Here is a 21,926-nt window from a genome sequence, read left to right on the forward strand (position 1 = left end):
AGTGATGTAAGTCCAGCAGCAAATACAAATTTAAATACAGCCACAACCCAATGGCTGACATTTGGAGCAAATCCCCTGCTGACTTAATCATGGCAAATATTGCGTGTCATTTGTGCACCACACTTGGACCTGGCTGATGGTAGTGGTAGTAATTCACCACTGCTGTGAGAGAGAACTCCTGGGGTGACGTGCCTTGTGCTCAAATCTCTCCCCTCTCTTGTTCCTCCCCTGTGTCTCTCCATTGCGAGCTTCAGTCTGTCTCTGTCCCTTCTGTCTCATAGAGCAGAAGGACACCAGAGTTATTGCAGACAGAGACCATCTGTGAGGCAAAGAATCCTAGAATGTAGAGAGAACACAGAATATCACTGATTCAGATAACCACTGTTTACAACTGCTTATCGTTTAAAGTCATTGCTAATACTTGTTTTGAATTAAATTGCACAATAAATTACATTTTATCATAACTGAAAATAACATATCTTGGTCATTTCCCATCTCAGAAATGCCTCCTTCCTCCTCTCTCCACAGCAGCACCCTCCCACTAGCGACTTGTCCGCTGTTTACCTACCCATGTGCTTGGAGTCCTCCAGAGCCCGCCCCTCTCACTGCTGCAACCAATCACAAAGCTCGTGAACGGCTTCTGCAGCAAATCGCTGCTTGCTGTCTCGGCGCGTCATCCAGGGAAACATGGCGGCGCACATCACCAGAACTGTGACACGACTTGTCCCACAGTAAGTCAGTTTATCTTTTTATATATACACCTTATAAGTGTGCTCTGTCTGTTGTGGAAAAGCCGGTCTTTAAAATGTAACGGAGCTAATGCTAGTTGATAAGTACCCCTCCATTTCACGACAGCAGCTGTTCCTCCCTTGTTTTGTAAACCAGGGAGAAGTTCAGCAGTTGGCAACGGTGATTTCCAACATTATATTTGTCTGCCATCGTCGTTTTGTGAGCCGAAATGACTAATAACAGACTTGCTTGTGGCTACTCGTTTGTCGTGTCTTGAATGGGTTTTTAGAAAAGCTGGAAATGTGCACAGAGCTTGTATTGACACGCTTTGCCTCGGAAGATAAACACGGCTGTAGCCTGTGCTCTGCTGTGGTCAAGTGGCTCTGAATGAGGGGGAGGTGCTCGAGGTTAGTCACTAATACCACAAACACACTGACAGCAAAGTAGGAGACGAGTACAAGCCTTGCTGCTGGGAGAAGTGTCGGTGTCAGAGTTTGACAGTGAAAGCTTTCCTTTCTGGGTTGTCACCTTGTAATTCATTCAAATTCAAATTCAAAAAGCATTATTTGTCCCCGGGGAGCAATGTAAGGTGCAGGTTTGAGTGTGTTACTGTGTTACAGCCACCTCAACCACCAAACTGTTATAGTGTTGCACAGCCGGACTGGACGTCGCTTGTAATGACTTTCCTACTCTTGTCTGACGTTGACCCATGTGTTTAATTTTGTATTCTATTGTGTTTCCATCTCGTTTTCACTGTACTTGCTATTATTATTATCAATTACAGTGATGGAAAACATTTTAAAGTTATTTTTTTTACTTCGTGTCATGTTGCATTTGTATCTTCCATTGCTAAATATTACTAACTGATCCGGTAATGTCAGTCTGAGGCAGCCTGAGCTAAACAGGCCTGTGCTACAGGGGCCGGGAGAGGTCAACACACCACAACTTAAAGGAGTAGTTGAGAGAACATTTGAGGAAATGCACTTATTTGGTTTCTCTCCTAGAGTTGAGCGATGGCATTGTCATGCCATTGTGATTTTAGCCTAGCTTAGCATAAAGGCTGGAAGCAGGGAAAACATTCTGGCTGTCTCCTACGTTCAGAAATACCTGACCAGCACCCCTAAAGCTCTGTTGTTCAAGCAATCTGTTTAAACAACAGATAAAGCTAAAGATAAGGCTGAACAGTTAATTTAAATAATAACAAAATTGCAGTATAGCCAAGTCCAATATCTGAAAAGCAGGAGTTGCAGTCTTTTCATAATAGTAAAATGTACCACAACATATCATTATAAGTGAAGCATTGTTGTGCTACAGAGATGCCATGGCCTAATGTTACAAAGTATATTCTCCTGATGTAAGGGAACATGATGGTTTGGTACAGACCCCAGCAAAAATCACATAATTATCATCAGTTTTATATTTTCAGTGCAAATGAAGTGCAAAAAATACTATTCCGACTTAAGGATTTGCGTATTGTTCAGCCCTAGCTGAAAGCTCCCGGTTACGTTATTGACAAGCCATTAGCATGCTATTAACAAGGTAGACAGACAAACCATGACCTTTTCCCCATAATAGCCTGTGTACCCCCCCACCCCTACAAGCTTTGAATATTTCCATGTAATTGTCAATTAAGCTTCAAAGCCCCAAAATGGTATTCAGGACAGCCATATTATTGACTTTTCTACATCGCAACGTAATCTTTCTCAAGAATATCGGCCACCTTTTCCTCCAACCCTTAAATATTGCTTAAGAAATTAACAACACCTTTTGCACAACTTTTACTGATTACATTTAGTGGTTACTGATTAATGCTTCTTACTGCTGTAGGGCTCTGAAGCTTCTATCACTGCCGTGGTGTTCAGTGTCCAAATCAGTATTTTAATGTCAAGTGTTTCTTTTCTTTATTGTTTTTTGAAGAGGAAGGAGATGATGCCTTGCACTAAAAAAGAGGCAAGAGACTGGTAAAGAGTGAGACATGGAGCCCCTCAAAGGCATTTAAAACCAGAACAGATAAAAAATGTACACAGAGCAATATCTGCAAGGAGAAAACCACCCATGTGAGGGAGTGTTTCTGCTGCGTATGCACATATGCAATCTCCCCTCACAAGGTCGACTCTCCAGACTCGCAACTTTTTAACGCTAGCTCATCTAGGCAGTGGCTGATGTCTTTCCTCTTCTCCAAATAGACTCAAAATTACAACAATAAGAGTATATAAGTTAATAATGTCCACCTGTGAGTTTGAGGAAAGTATGATTGCTTGTGATTCACCGCCCAACCCTGAATAAGCTTAGAATATTTGTGTTTATTTCTCAATCAAGAAGCTTCGAAGCCCCAAAATTGGTATTTGGGACAGCGCACAAGGACAAGGACGTTATATTAAAAGCTGGTCACAGCCTTGGGGGCGGAGCCCCATTAATTCCTATGAAAGCTGATCAGTTTGACTTTCTGGCTATGAAATGATCTGGATCTTCCATGTTGTGCGGCCCATACAGCATGCACAGTAGAGAGGAGGCTAACTTCCGGTTTAGTGCCCTGCTAACTTGAATGAGGATAAAATAATTTGATCTTTCTGCTCTTCTAGATTTTCCAAATTTTATTGGACCGAATGGCTGAAATTATGATAGTAGAACGAGTCGTTTCGTGGGGGTTGTGAGGCTCAAAAAAATTGATCCACCAGACACTTCTTTCAACATGTGAGCTTATGGCAAAAAGTATTTTTTCGGTGGCAGCGCATCACGTTAAAATGTAATTACACGGTTTGGCCACTATGAAAACTGGCTTCAAAGCTTGGCGCTCTTCCTGGGGGCTTGCATGCAACACACAACAGGGGATTGTACGTGTCAGACAAGTTCAGACATGTTGATACTCCGTATGGTTTGGACGAGGGGAAAGGAAGTTATAATTATACCTGGACATAGCCATGGACGCGAAGTCCCATTAATTTCTATGAAAGCTGCTCAGTGGTACATGAAGCCAAATGACTCTCCTGTCTTTCGCATAGCTTCCGCATTGAGGGCCCCATAGAGCGTGCTCACTAGAGACTTTTGCAAGGGGACTTGCTGAAGCAGAGTGTGCAAATAGAAGGCAGTCAGACATTGTCCATGGTGCCTCCACTGCGTCACTTGGGTGGCATGCTAGCAGTTGAGTTAGCAGTTTTCTCGTCATTGTTGAGTAAGACAGCTACTTTGTACGAAGACAAACAGCCTTATCTTTAGTTTGCTATCTTCGTTGAAGATCCCAAAATACTTTCATACACTGTTTCTAAAATTCCATGGGTTCATGGTTGTCCACTCATGATTGCTTGCTCGCTCTTGTCCTCCATTTTCGTAGCAAAGAAAATAGCAAGCTTAATTTACTGATAGGGCAGTAGGGCATTCAAAAGGTCATGCTGATAGTAAATTTTTTGAGCACCCACTGCTGGATCACAAGGCAAACTACTTCAAACGGTCTATAGACTAAATCTTGAATTCGAGCAGCATTACGGTTCAAATATGAATTTTTCCCTATGCTTGAATGAATGTTTGAATTTCAAATAAAAAGTTGCAGCCCTAAAACACATGCACATTGTTTTTGTGTGCATTTCTGCAAGACTATGTCATGAGATTCAGTGACAGATGGCTACAGTCAAAGTTGCCTAGTGGTCTTGAACCTTTTGCAAATTGTCACGCAAATCTCATAGGAGTTATAACGAGGAACTTCAAACAGTTTGATTGTCAGTTACAACCAACGTAAGTGGGTTTAATATTCTAATAATGTGCCTGTGCTGGTCAACTATATTGTGACATGTGGCTCTAATTCAAGGCACATGAATTTCCAGAGGCACAACGCTGACGATCCTGCCAAATTAGAGGGTGAAGTGACTGTCACGCCAGTCTGCTGTGTGTGTGTTTGCTTGTTCTTGTGGTGATAGAGCGAACAGATAAGAAATGAAATATTTTCTCATTCTCAATGATGTCTCTTTTGACTAAACCTCTCATATTTGTATTTTTAGTCTTTTAAATTGATTTATAAAGTGGATGTTTGAAAAGATTTTTGTGAAATGTGATGTGAAGACTTGTGTACATATTGCGTACATATAAAAAGTCTACCTCTAATGGGATTCATACTTAAATTTGGCTGGTGTTTCCGGGAAGCAGCCGCTACATGGTTAAATGCAGCCCTCTCAGATGGCTGGAACTAGGAGAGGAATGTGTGTGCTTGTTTTATGGACAGCCTAGAGCCCTCGCCCTGGCATTGGCGGCAGACTGCTCTTTGTCACAAACACCCTCGTGTCAAAGATGCAACAGCATCCTGGAGGAAGCATTGACTGCCGCTATGAAGTCGACAAGTGATGAAAGTAGCCTAGAGGTTGTCAATTAAGACAGCCAAGGCCTGGACCTTATAAGTTAATGGGCAGTTTCCCCTCTCAGGGCCTGCAAGGGCTTTATAGCACAGCTTATAAAAACCCCAAGTGTAATGCACCCCTATAACGTTTTCAATTAAGAGAAGGGGCATAAAGCAGTGCAGACACTTGGCAGTCATGCTAGAATGTTTATAAAGTGGCATTTGGCATAAATTGAGAGGGGAATTTTCAATTGCCCCAGTTGTTTTAAAGCAGCAGCTACTGTGCAGAATTTTATTTTGATGGCACTTCATGCTGACTGGAAGCATTACAGACTTCCTGGTGTCTTCCCATTACCAGTTCCTTTAGCTCGGTCATATGGACGCACAGCCTGAAGTTAAAAAGCCCCGTCTTCTCAGTTGTAAAAGACATTAGAAACAAGACAAGACATAATTTTAATATACACTTGTAATATTATAATCTCAATATTTGCACAAGTGTCATTATAAAGGCATTAGCTTAGTCATTTAACAGAAAATTAGCTAATATCCATTTAAAACTGCCCTATTATACAAGAGGAGGCAATTAAAGAAAATGAAATAAAACTGAGCAGATTTTTTTGTAAACATAATTAGCAGTTTTACATGACAAATCCCTTGTTTGTAATGCCGTTAGAAATAAGAAATAATTCTAAATGCACAACGAATATCCCTTCAATCATCTGGTGTCTTCTGTGGTCAAGCTGGCCTCGGCTTCCGGTAGAAAAATAAATGAGTGTTGAATAAACACCAGTGTGTTGACACCTCATTTCCTCATTGATTGGTGGTGGAAGCTGAGCTTGAGGTGTGTGGCCATAATCCAATCAAGCAGGAAAACAACCATGTGGACTGTGTAACCAAATTCCAATAGGGAGAGAGAGCAGGTTGGCCAGTGCCTTTCTTAAATAATTTAATGGCTTGTTTAATCTTTTTACGGGGCATATTCTTGGCCATTGCCTCACTATACCAAAGTCTGAATTCTTTTGAAAAATATGTGAGACACTTTTAAAAGCCTGTTTTCCTCTTTTTCTCTTATATTCAGTTTGAGACATAGCTGTTTTGTCAAGCTGAATTAAACTAGCAAAATACATGATGGGGTTCAAGTATACACCACAACATCACTGCCTGTGGATGCATTCACAAATGCCTACAGGGGCATTTTTGTTACACTTTGCCTTTTTTGAGCCAATGAATCAATAAATCGCTCTATTACCTGTTGTTGACCCAGCTAGTCTTGCCTTTGAAATTTGTTACAGAGCATTAAGTAACACATGTTGCTGTGTGAAAACAAAGCTCTGGCGACTGGCGTGGTGACCAGCTGAGTAAACGTGGTCGAGGGATCAGTGTGGGATGGCAGGAAAGAGAGGCCTACACTCGTCCCAGCACTGACCAACCAAGGTGGATCCATGCGGTTGACAGATGGATATGTTACCGTGTATCCCCATTGAAAAAAAAAAAAAAAAAGCCCAACCAAAACAAGTGCCTCTGCTCCAGCACTGAAGCCTTTGATCAACAGCAGATCTTTGGCTTCAGAGTAGGACTTCTTTGGACCCCAGAGCGCACATGGAATCGCATCTGTATAAACACGACCAGGGAGGAATGTGTGAACAATGCAACAAAAGAATTTTGTTCTAGAAACGTGGGGTGGACTTGGCTAACGAGTGGTTTATGTGGTTAAGATTTTGAGCGTGGTGGTCGGATTGAATGAGAAGCTGGGGAAATAGTCTCTGTTTATAATGATAACACGAGTGGGAAACTTGTGTTTTTGCTTTTTACTGATGTGAGCCAATACAAGTGCAGTGATGAAATGATCCCTTTTAAGACTAGTGCGGGGTGTCAAATATTTTGACAAAGCAATATATTGGTATAGATTACTAATGATGTTTTTCGTTATAATCATTAATGAAATTACATTTTGATCAAATAACTGACATTTTTTACACTACATGAATCTTTTTTTGTGACCAAACGTCTCTGCAGTGAAGTTGTTCAAGTGACTTATCCTTTTTATACTATTATGTATTTGGTCGCTATTATCGTAAACATGACACACAGACCTCCTTATAGAGACCACCCGATATCCTCTTGATCGCCCTGACAAGTTGAAGCCTGTGTGTTTCTCTATTTATTGAACTGTCTTAAAGCATTTACTGTAGGCATGACTAACAATTTCTAATAAAGAGTGTGTTGGGCTGGTACAGTTTAGCCCATGTAGCATTAATTGGGTAGCAGTCAGAGTTGTGTGTGGGCAGGATATTGCTTCCAGATTTAGAGTCAGCTCCACTGTCAAAAGGCCAAAGGGGTTGTTTTGGCTATTAAATAGATACAGATTTGGGTTCAATTTACACCTCAGAAACTTTACAGAGTACATTTGCATCACTGACTTAGATTCTTTATATCAGTTAATAGGGCGAACTTGTCCCGTCCCCTTTTTCCTCTGCCATGGTGATGTTTTGGTCTTCTCACGGCACCAAGGTTGGCTCATTGCCATGGTGATGGTCGGCTAGTTCCAGGGTGATGAGGTGTAATTTACCCAGCATTTCCTGTCTGATACACAGCACCCTAATGAGTAAGAGAGCTGCTTTTATAGCAGAGTGTTTGTTAACCAGACACAGCAGGGGGGTTATGAATGTGTGTGTGTGTGTGTGTGTGTGTGTGTGTGTGTGGTTCTCGGAGCCATTCTCCCTTAACATGTTTGTTTAAGCGCATGTACACCTATAGGTGGGACCGTCTGTAATAGTTCATGGGTCCATGCTGTGGCCACATGACTGCAGTTCTTGGTGTAACCCCTCGGTGTCAGTATTGACAGTGTGCTTTGTGAGATCAGCCTGTGATATTTGTTCTTGTCCCAAGTGAAGTTTCATCACACAAACTGACCTCATTAAATAGTCCCACATTATGGCTGAGTGACAAACCAGGAAACTTAATTTGCAATATCAACAACTGTGTCTGCATGACAAAGCTGTGCTGCCCTGAAACAGCCTTTTCTCCGCTTGTGAGAGACATCTTGCATCCAGGAATGAAATTAGTAAAACTAGTAGCAATTTAAGTTATTAGCAAAATGTACTAGTATTGTTACGTTAAACTAACAAAAATGAACAAATGTGAGTCACAAAAACGAGAAAACTGCTGCTTTAATAAAATATAATGCTTAGAACTATGTCAAATAATTGATAAGCCATTTGACAGAAAATCAGTGGGTTACCAAACTATTCAGGTTCAGGTAGCGACCAAATATCAGCCCTCAGATGTATTTTTTTCTACTACTTGTCATCGTAATCAAAACATCTTTGAGGTTTTTTTGACTGCTGAGTAAGTAATTGTAAGACATTGCATGGGCAGTCGTGGTATGAATCTGTCACTTTTGACATTTTACAGACTTGTAGGTGATGAATGCTAGTATTTATCAGCTGCACCCCTTATTGGCTGTATCAGTCAGTTTCTTTTGTAATTAAACAAACAATGTTGCTGTTGGATGTACATACTGTAACATGCTGCTGATGCATGAAGTTAATTTAGTGGTCCAGTGTACAGAGAATATCCAAGATAAGCAACTGGGCTCTTGTAACTCAAATAATAAGGCTAGATTTTCCCATGGTATGTGTGTTTATCTGTGTGTTTGTGTGTGTTTGAGGAGAGAGAGAGGGAGGGGGGGGAGAAAGAGAGAGAGAGAAGGATTATTTTCAATAATCCTGGATCAGACCTATGATGTGGTTAAATATTGTAGTATTTTAGTAGAATACAAAGTGAATAATATTTTGTGGTCATTTCACTATTATATTCCTACAGTTTTATAGTGTAATCGATCTTGTGCTTGCCATTATATTTCTCCACTGACTCCACAGTGTTTTGCACAGTAAGAAAATGACTTATTGACCACTCCATATTGAACAGCAATGATGATTGATGATCATCAACACAGAAACCCTCCAATGAAACAGAATAACTGTCATGTGACTGTCTCTCTGAAGTAATAGAACATAAGACAAAATCCTCTTTGTGTTTTGTCTGGCCATGCAGAAAAGAGTTTACTTGTTTGTCTTGGTGTTTTGCCATATCTGAAACTAACTTCTCATCACATCACTGGCACAAGTTGCAGACAGGCCGCCTCCTGTTAGCACTGTACTTCATTAGAACCAGGTTTCAGTGGTACCACACACGTTCAAACAGCGGGGCCATCTCCCCAGCATCAAAGGAGGTTTTATACAAAGGGTTGTCTCTGTGTCTGTCTCCCCATCAGTGTCTGCTAATGATGCATGCTGCACACGTTTTTAACATCGACACCCTCTGCTCCCTATCACTCATTCACACTCTCAATCTTTCCTTCCATTTCTCCCTCTCTTTCTCTCTCCTTCTCTCTCTCTCCCTCTGCCATTCGTGGTGTTTGTTTGGCTGCTGGGTTTTGTTTGTTTATTGTTTCCAGATGGCAGACGCAGACTTCATTTGTGCGGCTTTCAAGTTCCCAGAGAGCTTTTACAGCCTTGGCTCAAGCGCTTATCCTGTTTCCTCTAGCCGGGCTTTATGATGGGCCCTTTATACGTAGCAACTGGAAACAACTGTCACTACCAGTCTGCATCGGGGAAGGCAGGAGATAGCTCAGAGAAAGTGTCTTTTTCTGTGGGCTCTGCATCTGAACATCTTCATTAGCGACAGAGCAGTCGAGCCACAGATGAGGAGGACGATGTGGGTGAACTTTACTGGCTTCATAGGAGAGAATATGCTCAATTGTGTTCAGTACTCTGCACCATCAGCAGCCCCACAGAGGAATGCGATAAAACGTGCTAAACAATTTTTTTGTTGACATGACGGTTAGGCAGCGTGCTCACAGTAGTAGTGAAGCCGGTAGTGTTTTTTTCAGGACCTTGCTGAGTCTAGTCTGGGCATCATTAAGCGCTGTGACATCACTTATTTACAGGAACCCAGGAGGGCGACTTGCCCAGTAAATGTGGGGGAGGACCAGTGCATGTCTTTACTCATCGGATGCGGTTTTAAGACGGGGCAGTAATCAAAGCTCTCAGCTATATAAAAACCCACCCCTTCTCCTTAAGGAGGCCTTTTCTTCTGGCTGCTGCTGAATGAGTGATTACCCTGGCATTCCAACCTGCCTAATCCCATTTTTAGCAGTGATTTAACACAGAGTAGCAGTGGCTAAAGCACTGCAGTCACTGACCTACCCTCCCAAAAATGTCATTGTAAACAAACTGCAGCCGGTTTAACTTCATATATCTGTAACATATGAACAAATAAATTGGCAGACACTTTTTCTCCTGTCAGGACTTCAGGAAGCCAGCTGTTTCACTGTCCCGTTCTTCATGCGTTGAAGGTAGCTCGTGTCTCAGATGACATAATCTCAGGATAACAATTGTGCTTGCCTGTGATCTAACAGGGTCCATGGTGTGCACAAAGGTAGAGGTGCCATCTCCAGTACATTGGTGATCGTAGAAGAGTCATCATACTAACCCGCTCGTGACCCAGCACAAGGGGATCCGAGCTGAAGTGTGAGGGGATCCGACTTTAATGTTCACGTAATCAGTGGTGTTTGTGTTTTACCACCACTGAGCGCCTGGCTGGTCGGCTAATCTCATCAGGGTTTGGGCTCTGGTGCCGGGGTGAGCAAGAGGACAGCCTAGCATGACCCATATCTCTGTGCCAGGACAGCTACAAAACTCCAGCTCGACTGTGCAGTTCCATCAGAGTTTACTACAAGGCGCCTTGCCAGGGTGTTTACTACTGAACTGTCTGGCACAACAAGATAATGCCTGTGCTAATGCCCTCTAAGGACACAGCCACTCTCACTAAGGAGGGTCTGCTCTTGTTCATCATGCCAGACTCTTTGCTACTACATAATAACATCGTGGAGTAGTGATGGGGTATAGGCTAGGTTTGCATTTTAGCAGATCAATACTGTAGGTAGTGATCCTTTCTCTTCAATGCATATGTACAGGAGTGGACAAAATTAGGAGAAAATGGAGAATATCAGATAGAAACAGGATAAGAACTTGTGGAAAAATTTGATGAAATATCCTGGTTTTCTTATGTTCATATTGTGTTTGTTTAATTAGCATGATACAGCCGCTTAGAAAGCCGTCTGAAACATATCCTGCCCCATCTCCCCAAAAGCTAATTGTCTGCTTTATCAGAGCTGAATCGGAAACATATCGGCCAATTTTGTTGTTGCACTATAGTAAGCACACAGTTTCACAACAGTTTCAACCATCTTGGTTGGCTGTAGGACGTCAAATAGGCATGGAAGAGGAGGCTGTCAGACTATAACCAGGTTATTCTAAGATTAGACATTCAAACATTTCACATTTGTTCAAGTACTCTGGTGGGATGAGCTGGGAAGTGTGGGAAGTCACCAAACTTTTGAGGCGTTTTTTTTAAATCTGATTTGACTGGTGATTCTATACATGCAATTTTGTGACCTCATGACCAATAAAAGTGGAGAAATAACTCTCTCCCATGGATTTAGAGAGGGGCTTGGTCACCTGAAATTACTGCCCGGGGGTGTTGCCAATATGGCTGCCAAGTGGCAAGTCTTGCCGAAAAGGAGCAAGCAACATTGTCTCTCACTACGGTTTCAAAGATGGTTATAGTTGGGATGCACATATAGTGAAATTCTTTGGCCAATACGATGTTTGATATAATTATTTGGCCGATAGCCTGTGCCAATTTTTTGTTGTTTATTCCCCCCTTTGTGCCAGACATCATTACAAAAAGTCATTCATCCCTCCATTACATTATATTTGAAAGAGCGCAAATCTGACTACATTTATGAAACAGCCTGTAATATAACCCTCTTTCCCATGAAAATTATTCTTTTTTGAAAATCAACAGCTTCAAAAGCCATTAAGCCTGCTATACAATTACCCATGTAATGCTGAATGCTGATGCTAATTGCATATTTCCAAGTGCAATATATATCCAATTCTTTGATAAAGGAAACGTTTGTGACTTAACACTGTGAGAATGAAGTACTGTAGTGCTGCAAAGATGCTCTAGTCTACAAATATGTTCTCCATATTTAAGAGAACATGTTTGTTTGGTACAAATATTTTAAGAATTTTTCAGAGAAAATGAAAATTGCAATGCAAAAATGATCATTTCCACTAATTGTGATAATAATTGCAATATGATGTTTTTTTAAATTTGTTATAATGCCATACCGTGCTGCCAAACAGATAAACATCAGCTGCTGCTATTGACGAATGTCATCTGATGTTGCACGATAAATCAGTGCACCCCTAGATTATAGAGTTGTATTAACAGCTGACAGTGTGAACTGAGACTGGACATTATAAAAACTTTCTCAATACAGCAGAAATTACAGCAGAATTATTATTATTGTTACTCAAGAGTGAGTTAATTTAATGTTAGCTGGTTCTCCATTGTGAAATACCCTCCATTACACACGTTGTTGTTTTAGTGAACTGACACCAGTGCACTCACTCTGCTGCACCCATGGGAGGTCAGAAACCTGCTCAGTCCCCTCCCTCAACCTATCGTCCAACCTCTGCGCACACACACACATGCACACGCACACACACACACACACACACACACACACACACACACACACACACACACACACACACACAGGAAACAAATCAGCAGCTGGCTGTTTGATGGTCTAATTTAAACCAGTGGATATTTTTTAGCCATTTCAATCCCCTGACTTCTGTGCGTGTGTGCATGTGTGTGCGTGTTTGTGTGAGTGTGGACACAGGGGCATAATAAAGGAAGTTCCTTTCTGTGAGAGATGGATAGTTTTCCTATTTTGCTGTTCAGATGTATTCTAAATATTTAGTTTTCCATTTTGCAACGAGGCTAGTCATTGATATGGATGCCAGGAATGGCTACACCACCCTTCTGTGAGTACCTCTTGATCCACGGTTCACATTTACTGAGATTTCATCTGCCTCTCCAGGCTCCAAGTAAAGCACACAGTCCGTATCTGTTCTCACCGAAACGCAGATCCACCACAGTCATGAAAACATCAAAGATAATTTGACCTCAAGTCGATGACTTCTTACAGTTTACCCTATAACCCAATACACTCTGTTATATTTCTGTGACTGCATTTCTAAACTGCCATGTAATATTTGTGTCTAGTCGATTGGGGGAGAACTGCTCATTAAACCATCAGATCCAGTTTTTGCGCCGGCTTGACTGGCCTTTCATTTGCAATAGTAATTAATGCAGGGTACTCAGACATCCATCTGGGAACACATGTTCAGATCAAACAAACCATTTAAAAGAGTTGAAATTCTCGCCTAGACCTAATTATCACCTAATAGCTGATGTGGCAACAAACAAGTAATTATTATCTCTTTTGCTTCTATTAGCCCAACCCATGAATGGAGACACCTCTGTGTGTGGTAATAATGGGTTTGTGTATTGGAAAATTAGCCCTGAGTGCTAAATGCATTTGGATTTTAACTCAACTTCCTAACTTCAAAATTATTTCATTTTGTGCATTTGTGTGTACGCGCAGATGCCTGCGTGATGGGGCTGATATTATATCGTGATATGGGACTATATATCATCTTAGATTCTGGATATCATTATTTTGTGAAATGGTATGAGTGTTGTTTTTCCTTGTTTTAAAGTAAAGTCATTTTCTGGACTTACCAGACTGTTGTACTTGTTCCAATACTTGTCTTTACCCACTTAGTAATTATATCCAGGTATCTGGTCAAAAATATCATGATAGTTGATTTTGTTGCCCATTCCTAGCATTTATGAAGGGTTTTTGATGAGATTTCATATAGCATAAAACATTGCAATTTTATATTAAGGCTATATCGCCGAGCCCTACAGCATGAGAAATAGTTCAACAACGAAATGTTTATGAAAAGACATGAACTGTTTTTCCACAGAAATTAAACTGTATCCTCGACTGTAAATTCCATTATTCGTTCATCAAACACGAAGCCGTTTTTTAGGACTAAATATGTGTCACCTCACGACTGTTTCATTTGTTTAGCTGACAGCCTGCTACCTAAGCTTATTAAATCAATAGATTAAAAACATGCCTCGCTGTGATGTTAAAGACTAGACTGCAGACATGCACACATACACACACAAACACAAGCAGCATGGTAAGTTGGCTTATCTTTGATGTATCCCGATTGACAAAGAGACTCCCTCCTATCAAAGGATTACAAATAAACTCCAATGAAAAGACTGATGCACAAAAGGTGGCCTATGTTCTTTCTGTTTGTTTGTTTTGAAATAAAGTCTGTTATGAATTAGTAGTTTGTGTTTCTGCTTTTGATCTAAATGTACCACATGATGCTTTGTCCTTTTTTGCAGTGGAATTTGTTCAAAGATCCAGGATCCCAGTTTAAGTGTGCAGCATAAGAGTAGTGAGTAGTGAAAAGTGGACTGTGCACTGAATCAGACAGCAGTATCGGCCAGACCACAAGCAAATTGGCACGCCTTTTAGTCCCATCTTCGATGATGCGGTACTTCCTCAGGCTTTTGTCTCCTGTTTGGGGCACAGCTGTCAGACTAGGTGCTATCCACGCTCCCCTCCCAAAAACCTCAGGCCACGCGCCGCTGCACCCCAAACACTAAATAGGAGCATTAGACACACCATGTTAGGGGCTGCTGGTGTTTGAGCTGTGGCTGTGGGTGCGTGTCTTGTCCCATAGCCAGAGACATGCGCATTATCACAAACACACTCACAGCTGCACACCAAAAGTTATCCTCTGCTCCTTACCCTTCTATAAGACAATAGATTTATTCTTTTGTGTTAAATGTCCCATTGTCCTACTGCTGACTTCTGTTTTGTGTGTTGCCCCGTTGACCCCGCTCTCTGCTTTTAGTTTCCCCCCGCCCAGCTACAGATCTGCACCGTGAAAATACCCACAAGGCCTATCTACCCATATGTAGTGTTGCAGATTTTGATTATGCGCCACCGGCATCACACCTCAGCAGGGTATATCCAAACATGAAAATTAATTCACAGCTAAATGCTGCTATATGCAGTCCGAGAGGGAGAGGAGAGGAAAAATCAAACACAGGTTTACACTAGTGAACAGCCCCAGAATTAAGAAAGAGAGCCTAAAGGCAGGCAGAGAGGGCAGTGTTCATTAATGTGCAAAGCAAATGGAACAGTTTCTTCCCCCACTGCCCCTCCAAACAACACACACACATGCACACACACACACGCATAGATGCAATGGTCATTTCAACAGAGGGAAGGGCCCTTTTTCAATGGGCATAAAAAATTGACCTAAATAAAATAGATGTAAAATATTCCTGTAGCTGCTTAAAAATCAAGTTAATGGCAAAAGAAGAATAAAATCAGCATAATGAGCTGTAATTGTAAACAGAGCTGAACACTCACAGGAGAGCTACATTGATTAGTCTCAAATGAGAAACTTTGGGTCAAGCTGCTCACTGTGTTTATAAAGCAAACTTGTTATTTTAGAGCTCGGGGATGTTGTTCACCAACTTACTTCAACACTGTCAGATTTTTCAAGTTCTCTTCTCTCCAAGTATTTTAAATCATCAGAGTTCTGAAGAAAAACGCGTCATTACCTCAGTTTGATCTATCTGAAGGCATCGGTAAGGTTTTTAGCTGCAGCAATAGCGTCCTTTTAGGCTGTCTGTTATGAACTTTAGCATGAAAGTACTTGGGCATGACTTTGTCTCAGAGCAATGCAAATGGAATTGCCCCCTGATGGTTTGGAATGCACCCAGCTGGCCTTTAAAAGGTGATAATTGGAAAATACAGGATGAAGCCACAGTCAAAGTGGGGATGTTGTGTTAGACTGAGTTAGCCATAGCAAGGATCGAGGAAGAAAACATGGACAGGAGAAATCAAATACATAAATTAAAATTGATTAATTTTGTCTTTGTATTTTGTTTCCATTGTTTGCGAAATGCAAACTCCCATTTGGAGTTTGGAGACAAATTAGTTGTAGTTCAAGGTTTATTTATGAGACACTTTAAAGACAAAACAAGACTTTGGAGGAACATATCTGCTGTGTACTGAATTTGGCAAATAATAGCATTTTTCGAGTTGCCTGCAAGCGTCTACTTTTAAAAAATTCAATAAAAGAAGCACAACTTGTGTATCTGTTTACGATGCACCTTTTCAACCTGTAGGTTAAGAGGAGTCATCTCTTCAGGATGTTTAAATAATGAACAATGTAATAAGCTCCTGATCAGACTTTATTGTTGCGTAGTTATGTTTCATTTTATAATATGTATGCATGCACCAGCTTTTGTTCTCAATTTCCTGTGTATCTCTGGTGTGTGGGTTTGCAAGTATCCCCACATTACAGAACCAAATATGTTGAATTGCTGTTGCTGAAAAAATGCTGGTTATAAATAGTATCAAAATTGAACTTAATACATTACACATCCTACAAAATGTAACTATCACATCATGGCAACACATGAGAAGATGATATTGACTAAAAGCTCGGATTGTCTTTGAAATTGAGGGAGCTACTAAAGGAAAAGCTAAAATATACGTCCCTACGAATTCATAAAATCTGACACAGCATTCTTTTACTTCTCGGGAAGGAAGTGTAGTGGGGAGGTCAGGAGGCCTGTACAGGAGCTCTTCCCTTTACAAGGCCACATTCAAAGCATTTTTTTCACTCATCTCCTTGTGTTAGCCTAACCTAGTGTAAGCCTGTGCATCCGGTCTCCATTACTGTGTTCTCTTCCGAGAGAATGTGACAGTGATAAGGCTCTTTTGAAGTCCGGCTTTACTACAGGACCTCTAGAGAGGGACAAAGCCAGCAGCCAGCTGCTAAACAGGAGAGAAAACTAAAGCCAGCTATCTTTACTTTACTGAGCTTAAAGTTTGAGTTTTAGTCCACATTACCATTCAAATATATGTATGTTCTGGATATCATTACCACATGATTTTTTTTGCAGTTGGATACTAAATAATAATTTAATAAATGATCTTATTTCTGTGTGGATTGATAAGGATTTCCATAACATTTCAAAAACACTTTGGTCATTAGGCTGCACTCCAGTCAAAACAGTCTGCAGCACGTCAGCCGTCATGCCCCGTGTCAGTCAGCAGACATTTCCAGCAACAATATGCCAACACCCATTCTGTACTGTGTTCAGGAAACATTTTACTAACTCCAAGTGGAATCTTCTTAATGACTTCCTGTACCTGATGCCTACTATTGCTATTTGAATCCCAGCAATGGGCTGCTTTGACTGAGCTCCTGACGTTTTACTTTGGCCTTACATTGCTGTTGTGTTCAGGAATCACCATTGAGGGTAATGTCTATGCCAAAGCTTCGGTCAGCTCTATGCCCTATGTGTAGTACGGGATAGTAAATCCCCCATTCACGACTTCAGTCGCAGATAAAAACTCACCGTTTGTGCAAGCATTGGGTCTTTAGTTGGACTTCCATAGGACATTATGGATTATTTTAAACCAGTGTCTGTACTGGACTACCTGGGAATGAGACTCGGCAATCAATTTTCTTTATCCAACTTTCTTTCTATATCAACTTTTGGCATCATCATTTTTAGACCCCATGCGGTTGGCTAACATGGCTAATCCAACGGGCTAATGTACTGTATGGTTAACTTTAATTTTGGACTCGGACACAAGAGTCTTAACTTAAAAAAGCATTGTGATTGTAGATTTGTAGTTATAGATGAAAGGGATGGAAGTTGCTTTCAATAATATAGGAATAAAAATCGTTATTATAGGTTTATTGTTGTAGTTGCATAATAGACCAATAATGCTGTAGTCACGTTCAGTCCATAATATCAAAACTCTGCAGCTCTAAATTATGGTTGTCCAAAATCTCTGCATAAACATGGATATGTAAGTTATCTTGAAAATGCTAAAATGCTAATGCCCGACTGGGGAAAAGAACAAAATGTATGTCTTTACCTCCTTTACAATTACAGCCTGGGAAAAACCTGTTTGACACGTTGAAGGGATCTGTCAAGGCTTTGCTATGAAATGTTGAACAGAATGTTCATTACTATAACAACCCATTAGCAGTCAGTTCTAGCCTGTTTACCCAAAATTACATTTTTGATCAGGATTGCAAAGTGGAGGTTGTTGCTGACTTTAAATTAAATCATATATAGTTTATGGGATTTCCACACCTGTCCCCTTTTGTGGAAAAACAATATTGTGTGAACGGCATCAACACAATATTAACCTACTACCAAACATAGGTTACACTCAGCTCTACATCCCAGGTTTTAAACTCAAAGGGAATTTTACTCCCATGCAGCTGTTGTAGCATCCTTGGTAACATTCTTTAACATTCTTTAAGTTAAATTAAATTAAATTAAATCATCTTTATAGCCAAGCTAGGTGCAATATATTGAGATATCTGTCTGGTCCTGGAATGTGCTGATGCCAAACAAGTCAAAAAATGTGACTTTGAGTTTCCATGATCCTCCCAGTAAGGGAAGGAAGGGGCACTGGTTATTGCCCACTCCCACCCACACCACACCCTTAATGGAGAAATAGGCCAAGTTAGGGTCCTGCTCTTTCCTTGCCACTTTCCACATTGTGGTCAGGTCGATGTTTATGTTTCAAAATGTGTCATCTTCTAACACGCCATCATTAGGTTTGATACATCAGCCGTTACAGCCAGTATGACAGAACATCACACTCAGTTCACCATTAGATTACCATTTCTTACCTTTTGTCTCTCTACAGAACTATTGCTTTGTAGTGGATGGAATGGAGTTTCAATGACTTTAGTGTGGTAAACAAAAGTGTTGGCCATTTTGTCTAACTGTATAACTAATATAAACTTTAATATTTGCTTACATCAAAATAAAAATTGACATGTAAATGACCTTTTCAATTGTCCCATTCTGTCTGAACATAGTTTGCAAATGATGAGCCCAGTCACCAGAATGAAATGTTGGTATTGTATGGTTATGGAAACCATGGAAACATAAAATGTGTCTGTTTCTGTGTGTCTTATCAGCTTTTCTACAGTACATGTCATGTTTCATTCAAAATACACATTGACTTACTTTCATGTCGGGAGGAGAAGGAGGAGGGGATGGCAATTGCAAGACAGCTAGGTGAGACGTCTGCTAAGAGAGACCACTGCATTTCAACTTTTGTAAGCTTGATAAGCTTGTAAGCTGGATATTTTTTTAACAAGACGTTATGACAATTTCCAGCCATGGTAGTGGCAACAAAACCAGATATTTTTGACAAGACATCAGAACAATTTGCAGCTGTGTTTGTGGCAACAGAACCGGGTAAACCAAAACACAATCTTTTCCTAACCCTAACCAAGAGGTTTTTATGCCTTAACCAAACCTGAAGCACAGCACTGTCACAACATATAATTGAAGATTGAACTTAAAGAAATGCAAAGTTGCAACTTAAAAGAAAGGTAAAGTTTCAACAAATCTGTGGTTTGAAAACACACATTGCCAATATTTATTCCGGAAATTAGGTTCAAATATGTTGTTGATAATGATTTTGATGTGCATCTTTTTTATGACAACAGGGACACCCATATCCCTCAACAGACCACATTAAATTTTGGCGTGGATTCAAAAAGGACAGATCTGAGATTTTTTTTTTCTCACTTCCTTTTACATTGTGAGGTAGGGCATTTTTATTTTACATTTTCGTTAATTTCTCAGGGAATATGCATGGACCTTGATGAAAAAAATCTGGCATATTAAGGAGGCTGGTATCTATGAGTGAGTACAGTTTGATGCAGATCCTAGATCTGGTGACCTTAAATTACGGTTAAGAAATCATGGGTGGTTTAGAAATTTAGAATGATGCAGGGCTGTTTAGTTTGATATTGGATTAGGGTTGACCTTGGCCTTGGCAGAGGTATGCACTCTACCTCCACCAAAGTGAGGCCGAAAATAGGACAAAGGGCATTCTAGTATTGTAATGTAAATTTAATATTTTGTGGTTAAATAACAGGATTCTGCTCAGAGAAGTTGATATACTGTAACAACTAATGTTCCACACACATTTTCAAGCATATTTGCAATAGAGAAGAGTAACCTTCTTGGCTGAGAGACATACAAACCATAGTGATATTGCAGTATTTCTTTGGTATTGTTGACTTAAGTAACTCAGACCTTTGTGTGGCTCATGTTTGGAGAAGGTCATGGATCCTTTCACATCAGTGGGACACTGATGGAAAAAATAACATTTCTGTTGATATGAGTGGGTCAGCACGCATTATCTGACCCAGGTCGGTATGCTGCATGGTTGTGATATACTGTATGTCCTAATGCAGTACTGAATGGCTGTTTTATTTGATTGCATTACATTGTACAAGTGTTCCCTTTTGTTTTGTCCACCCCTGCCGGTAACAGCTTGGCTGGTTGGTTGGATTTCTCCTCGAGCGGGTCAAAGTCTTTAACTATACACTCACCACTTCTCAACTGCAACACCTCACACATCGCCTTGGACACATCCAAGCCCCTCCGGTTGTCATGTGGAGGCTCTTTCACACTGTGAAGACTCGGGGCAGTTTGTCTAAAATTTGCATTGATTTGGCATTTTGTAAACTTTATTTCTTCCCCCAAACCTTAGACCTACATAGGGGTTTTTAATCTTAAAGGATTTTCTATCAACTTCTTGTAAGCTGTCACACATTGATTTAATTAACATAATTAACATTATCAAGGTATTCTGGTTCTGTGAAATACTAGAACACCATAACATGAGGGCAGCGTTTGTGGGTCCCTTGCACTTTCATGGGGCTCACTGACTCATCAGTGGCTGTGTTGCGGTGAAAGCCGGTACAAGAATTCTCTCCATGTGGTGCACAACACCTGCAGCACACAGAGCTCTGACAGTCTGACAATCCCAGCCTCCCATTTGCATCATAGCTTTTGCCACAGGAAATGTGTTGTTGGTTTCATGATGTGGTGGTCGGTCGGCCTGTTGTTTTGGAGCCATTTTGCTGTAGTTTTTTTCTTTTCTTTACAATGTATTGTAACAGACATGTCATGTCATTTTTACGGCAAAGAGTAAGTGCGAACATATATTACAAACATTGTATAAGTGTGGATGGAGAATGCAGAATGTGTAGACATAGTACGTCAATCATGTAATGTTCCCTAGACCGACTAGAAGGGCTTTCAGCTTACAATCCTTTTTATGTGGGCTGTGGGGAGGGGCTGTGGGCTGCTATGGGGGGTTGTGGCCTATATAATACTTCCATGGTTTTGGCAGTCAGATTTTCAAGAAACTTCCTGGTGTGTCAGGATCAATCGGGCCTAAGCCAGTCTTAATTAAAGGCTTGGGGCTGGGCAGAAGTTGAGGGCAAAAGGCATCGCTGTTGGTTAAAAGAATGAAGCATCTGTCATTACAACACTATAGGGAGCATCAGCTTTATTACTTAAAATTCCTCTTTAAAAAAGTCTCACCCGCGCAAAACGGGTTAAATATTTTTGTTTTCCCAGTAGAAATTAGTGGAAAACAGCAGCACCGTGGTAATAATTAAAAAGGTCACTTCATATTTTAATATATTTTGTTGCCATTTAATTACAGCAAAGAAGTAATAAAACGTGTATGAAGAAAAGGTGATATATTTTAAGATGAACATATTGCTTAGCCGTTTGTTGTTACATTATTAGCCCACATAGATGTTATTCTGACATCTTGTAACTCACTAAAGTTGTATAAAGAGCAGATTTTTATGTATTCAGCAGCATTTCTGTTCACATGTTGTGAAGAGGCAGAGTTGATCTCAAGCACTCGGCCATTAAAACGACTAATGCCCACTTCTTCTTTTTTTTTGAAATATTCATTCAGCTCTACCTGCAGTATAATTTTAAGTATTCTTGAGTTCAGTAAATATATTTGAGTTACAAAAAGAAC

General features: G+C 40.5%; 1 protein-coding gene across 1 annotated transcript in view; it reads left to right on the forward strand.

The window, feature by feature from the left end:
• The first annotated feature begins 567 nt into the window (after positions 1–567).
• Positions 568–21,926, forward strand: part of clybl (citrate lyase beta like) — a 63,866-nt gene continuing 42,507 nt past the window's right edge. The window contains exon 1 of the mRNA XM_084363085.1: positions 568–731. Coding sequence (XP_084219211.1) covers positions 688–731 — 44 coding nt within the window. The 5' untranslated portion in view covers positions 568–687. The remainder of the gene's footprint in view (positions 732–21,926) is intronic.

Source organism: Pagrus pagrus, assembly GCF_965226575.1.
Source record: "Pagrus pagrus genome assembly, chromosome: 9".
Taxonomy (NCBI): Eukaryota; Metazoa; Chordata; class Actinopteri; order Spariformes; family Sparidae; genus Pagrus; species Pagrus pagrus.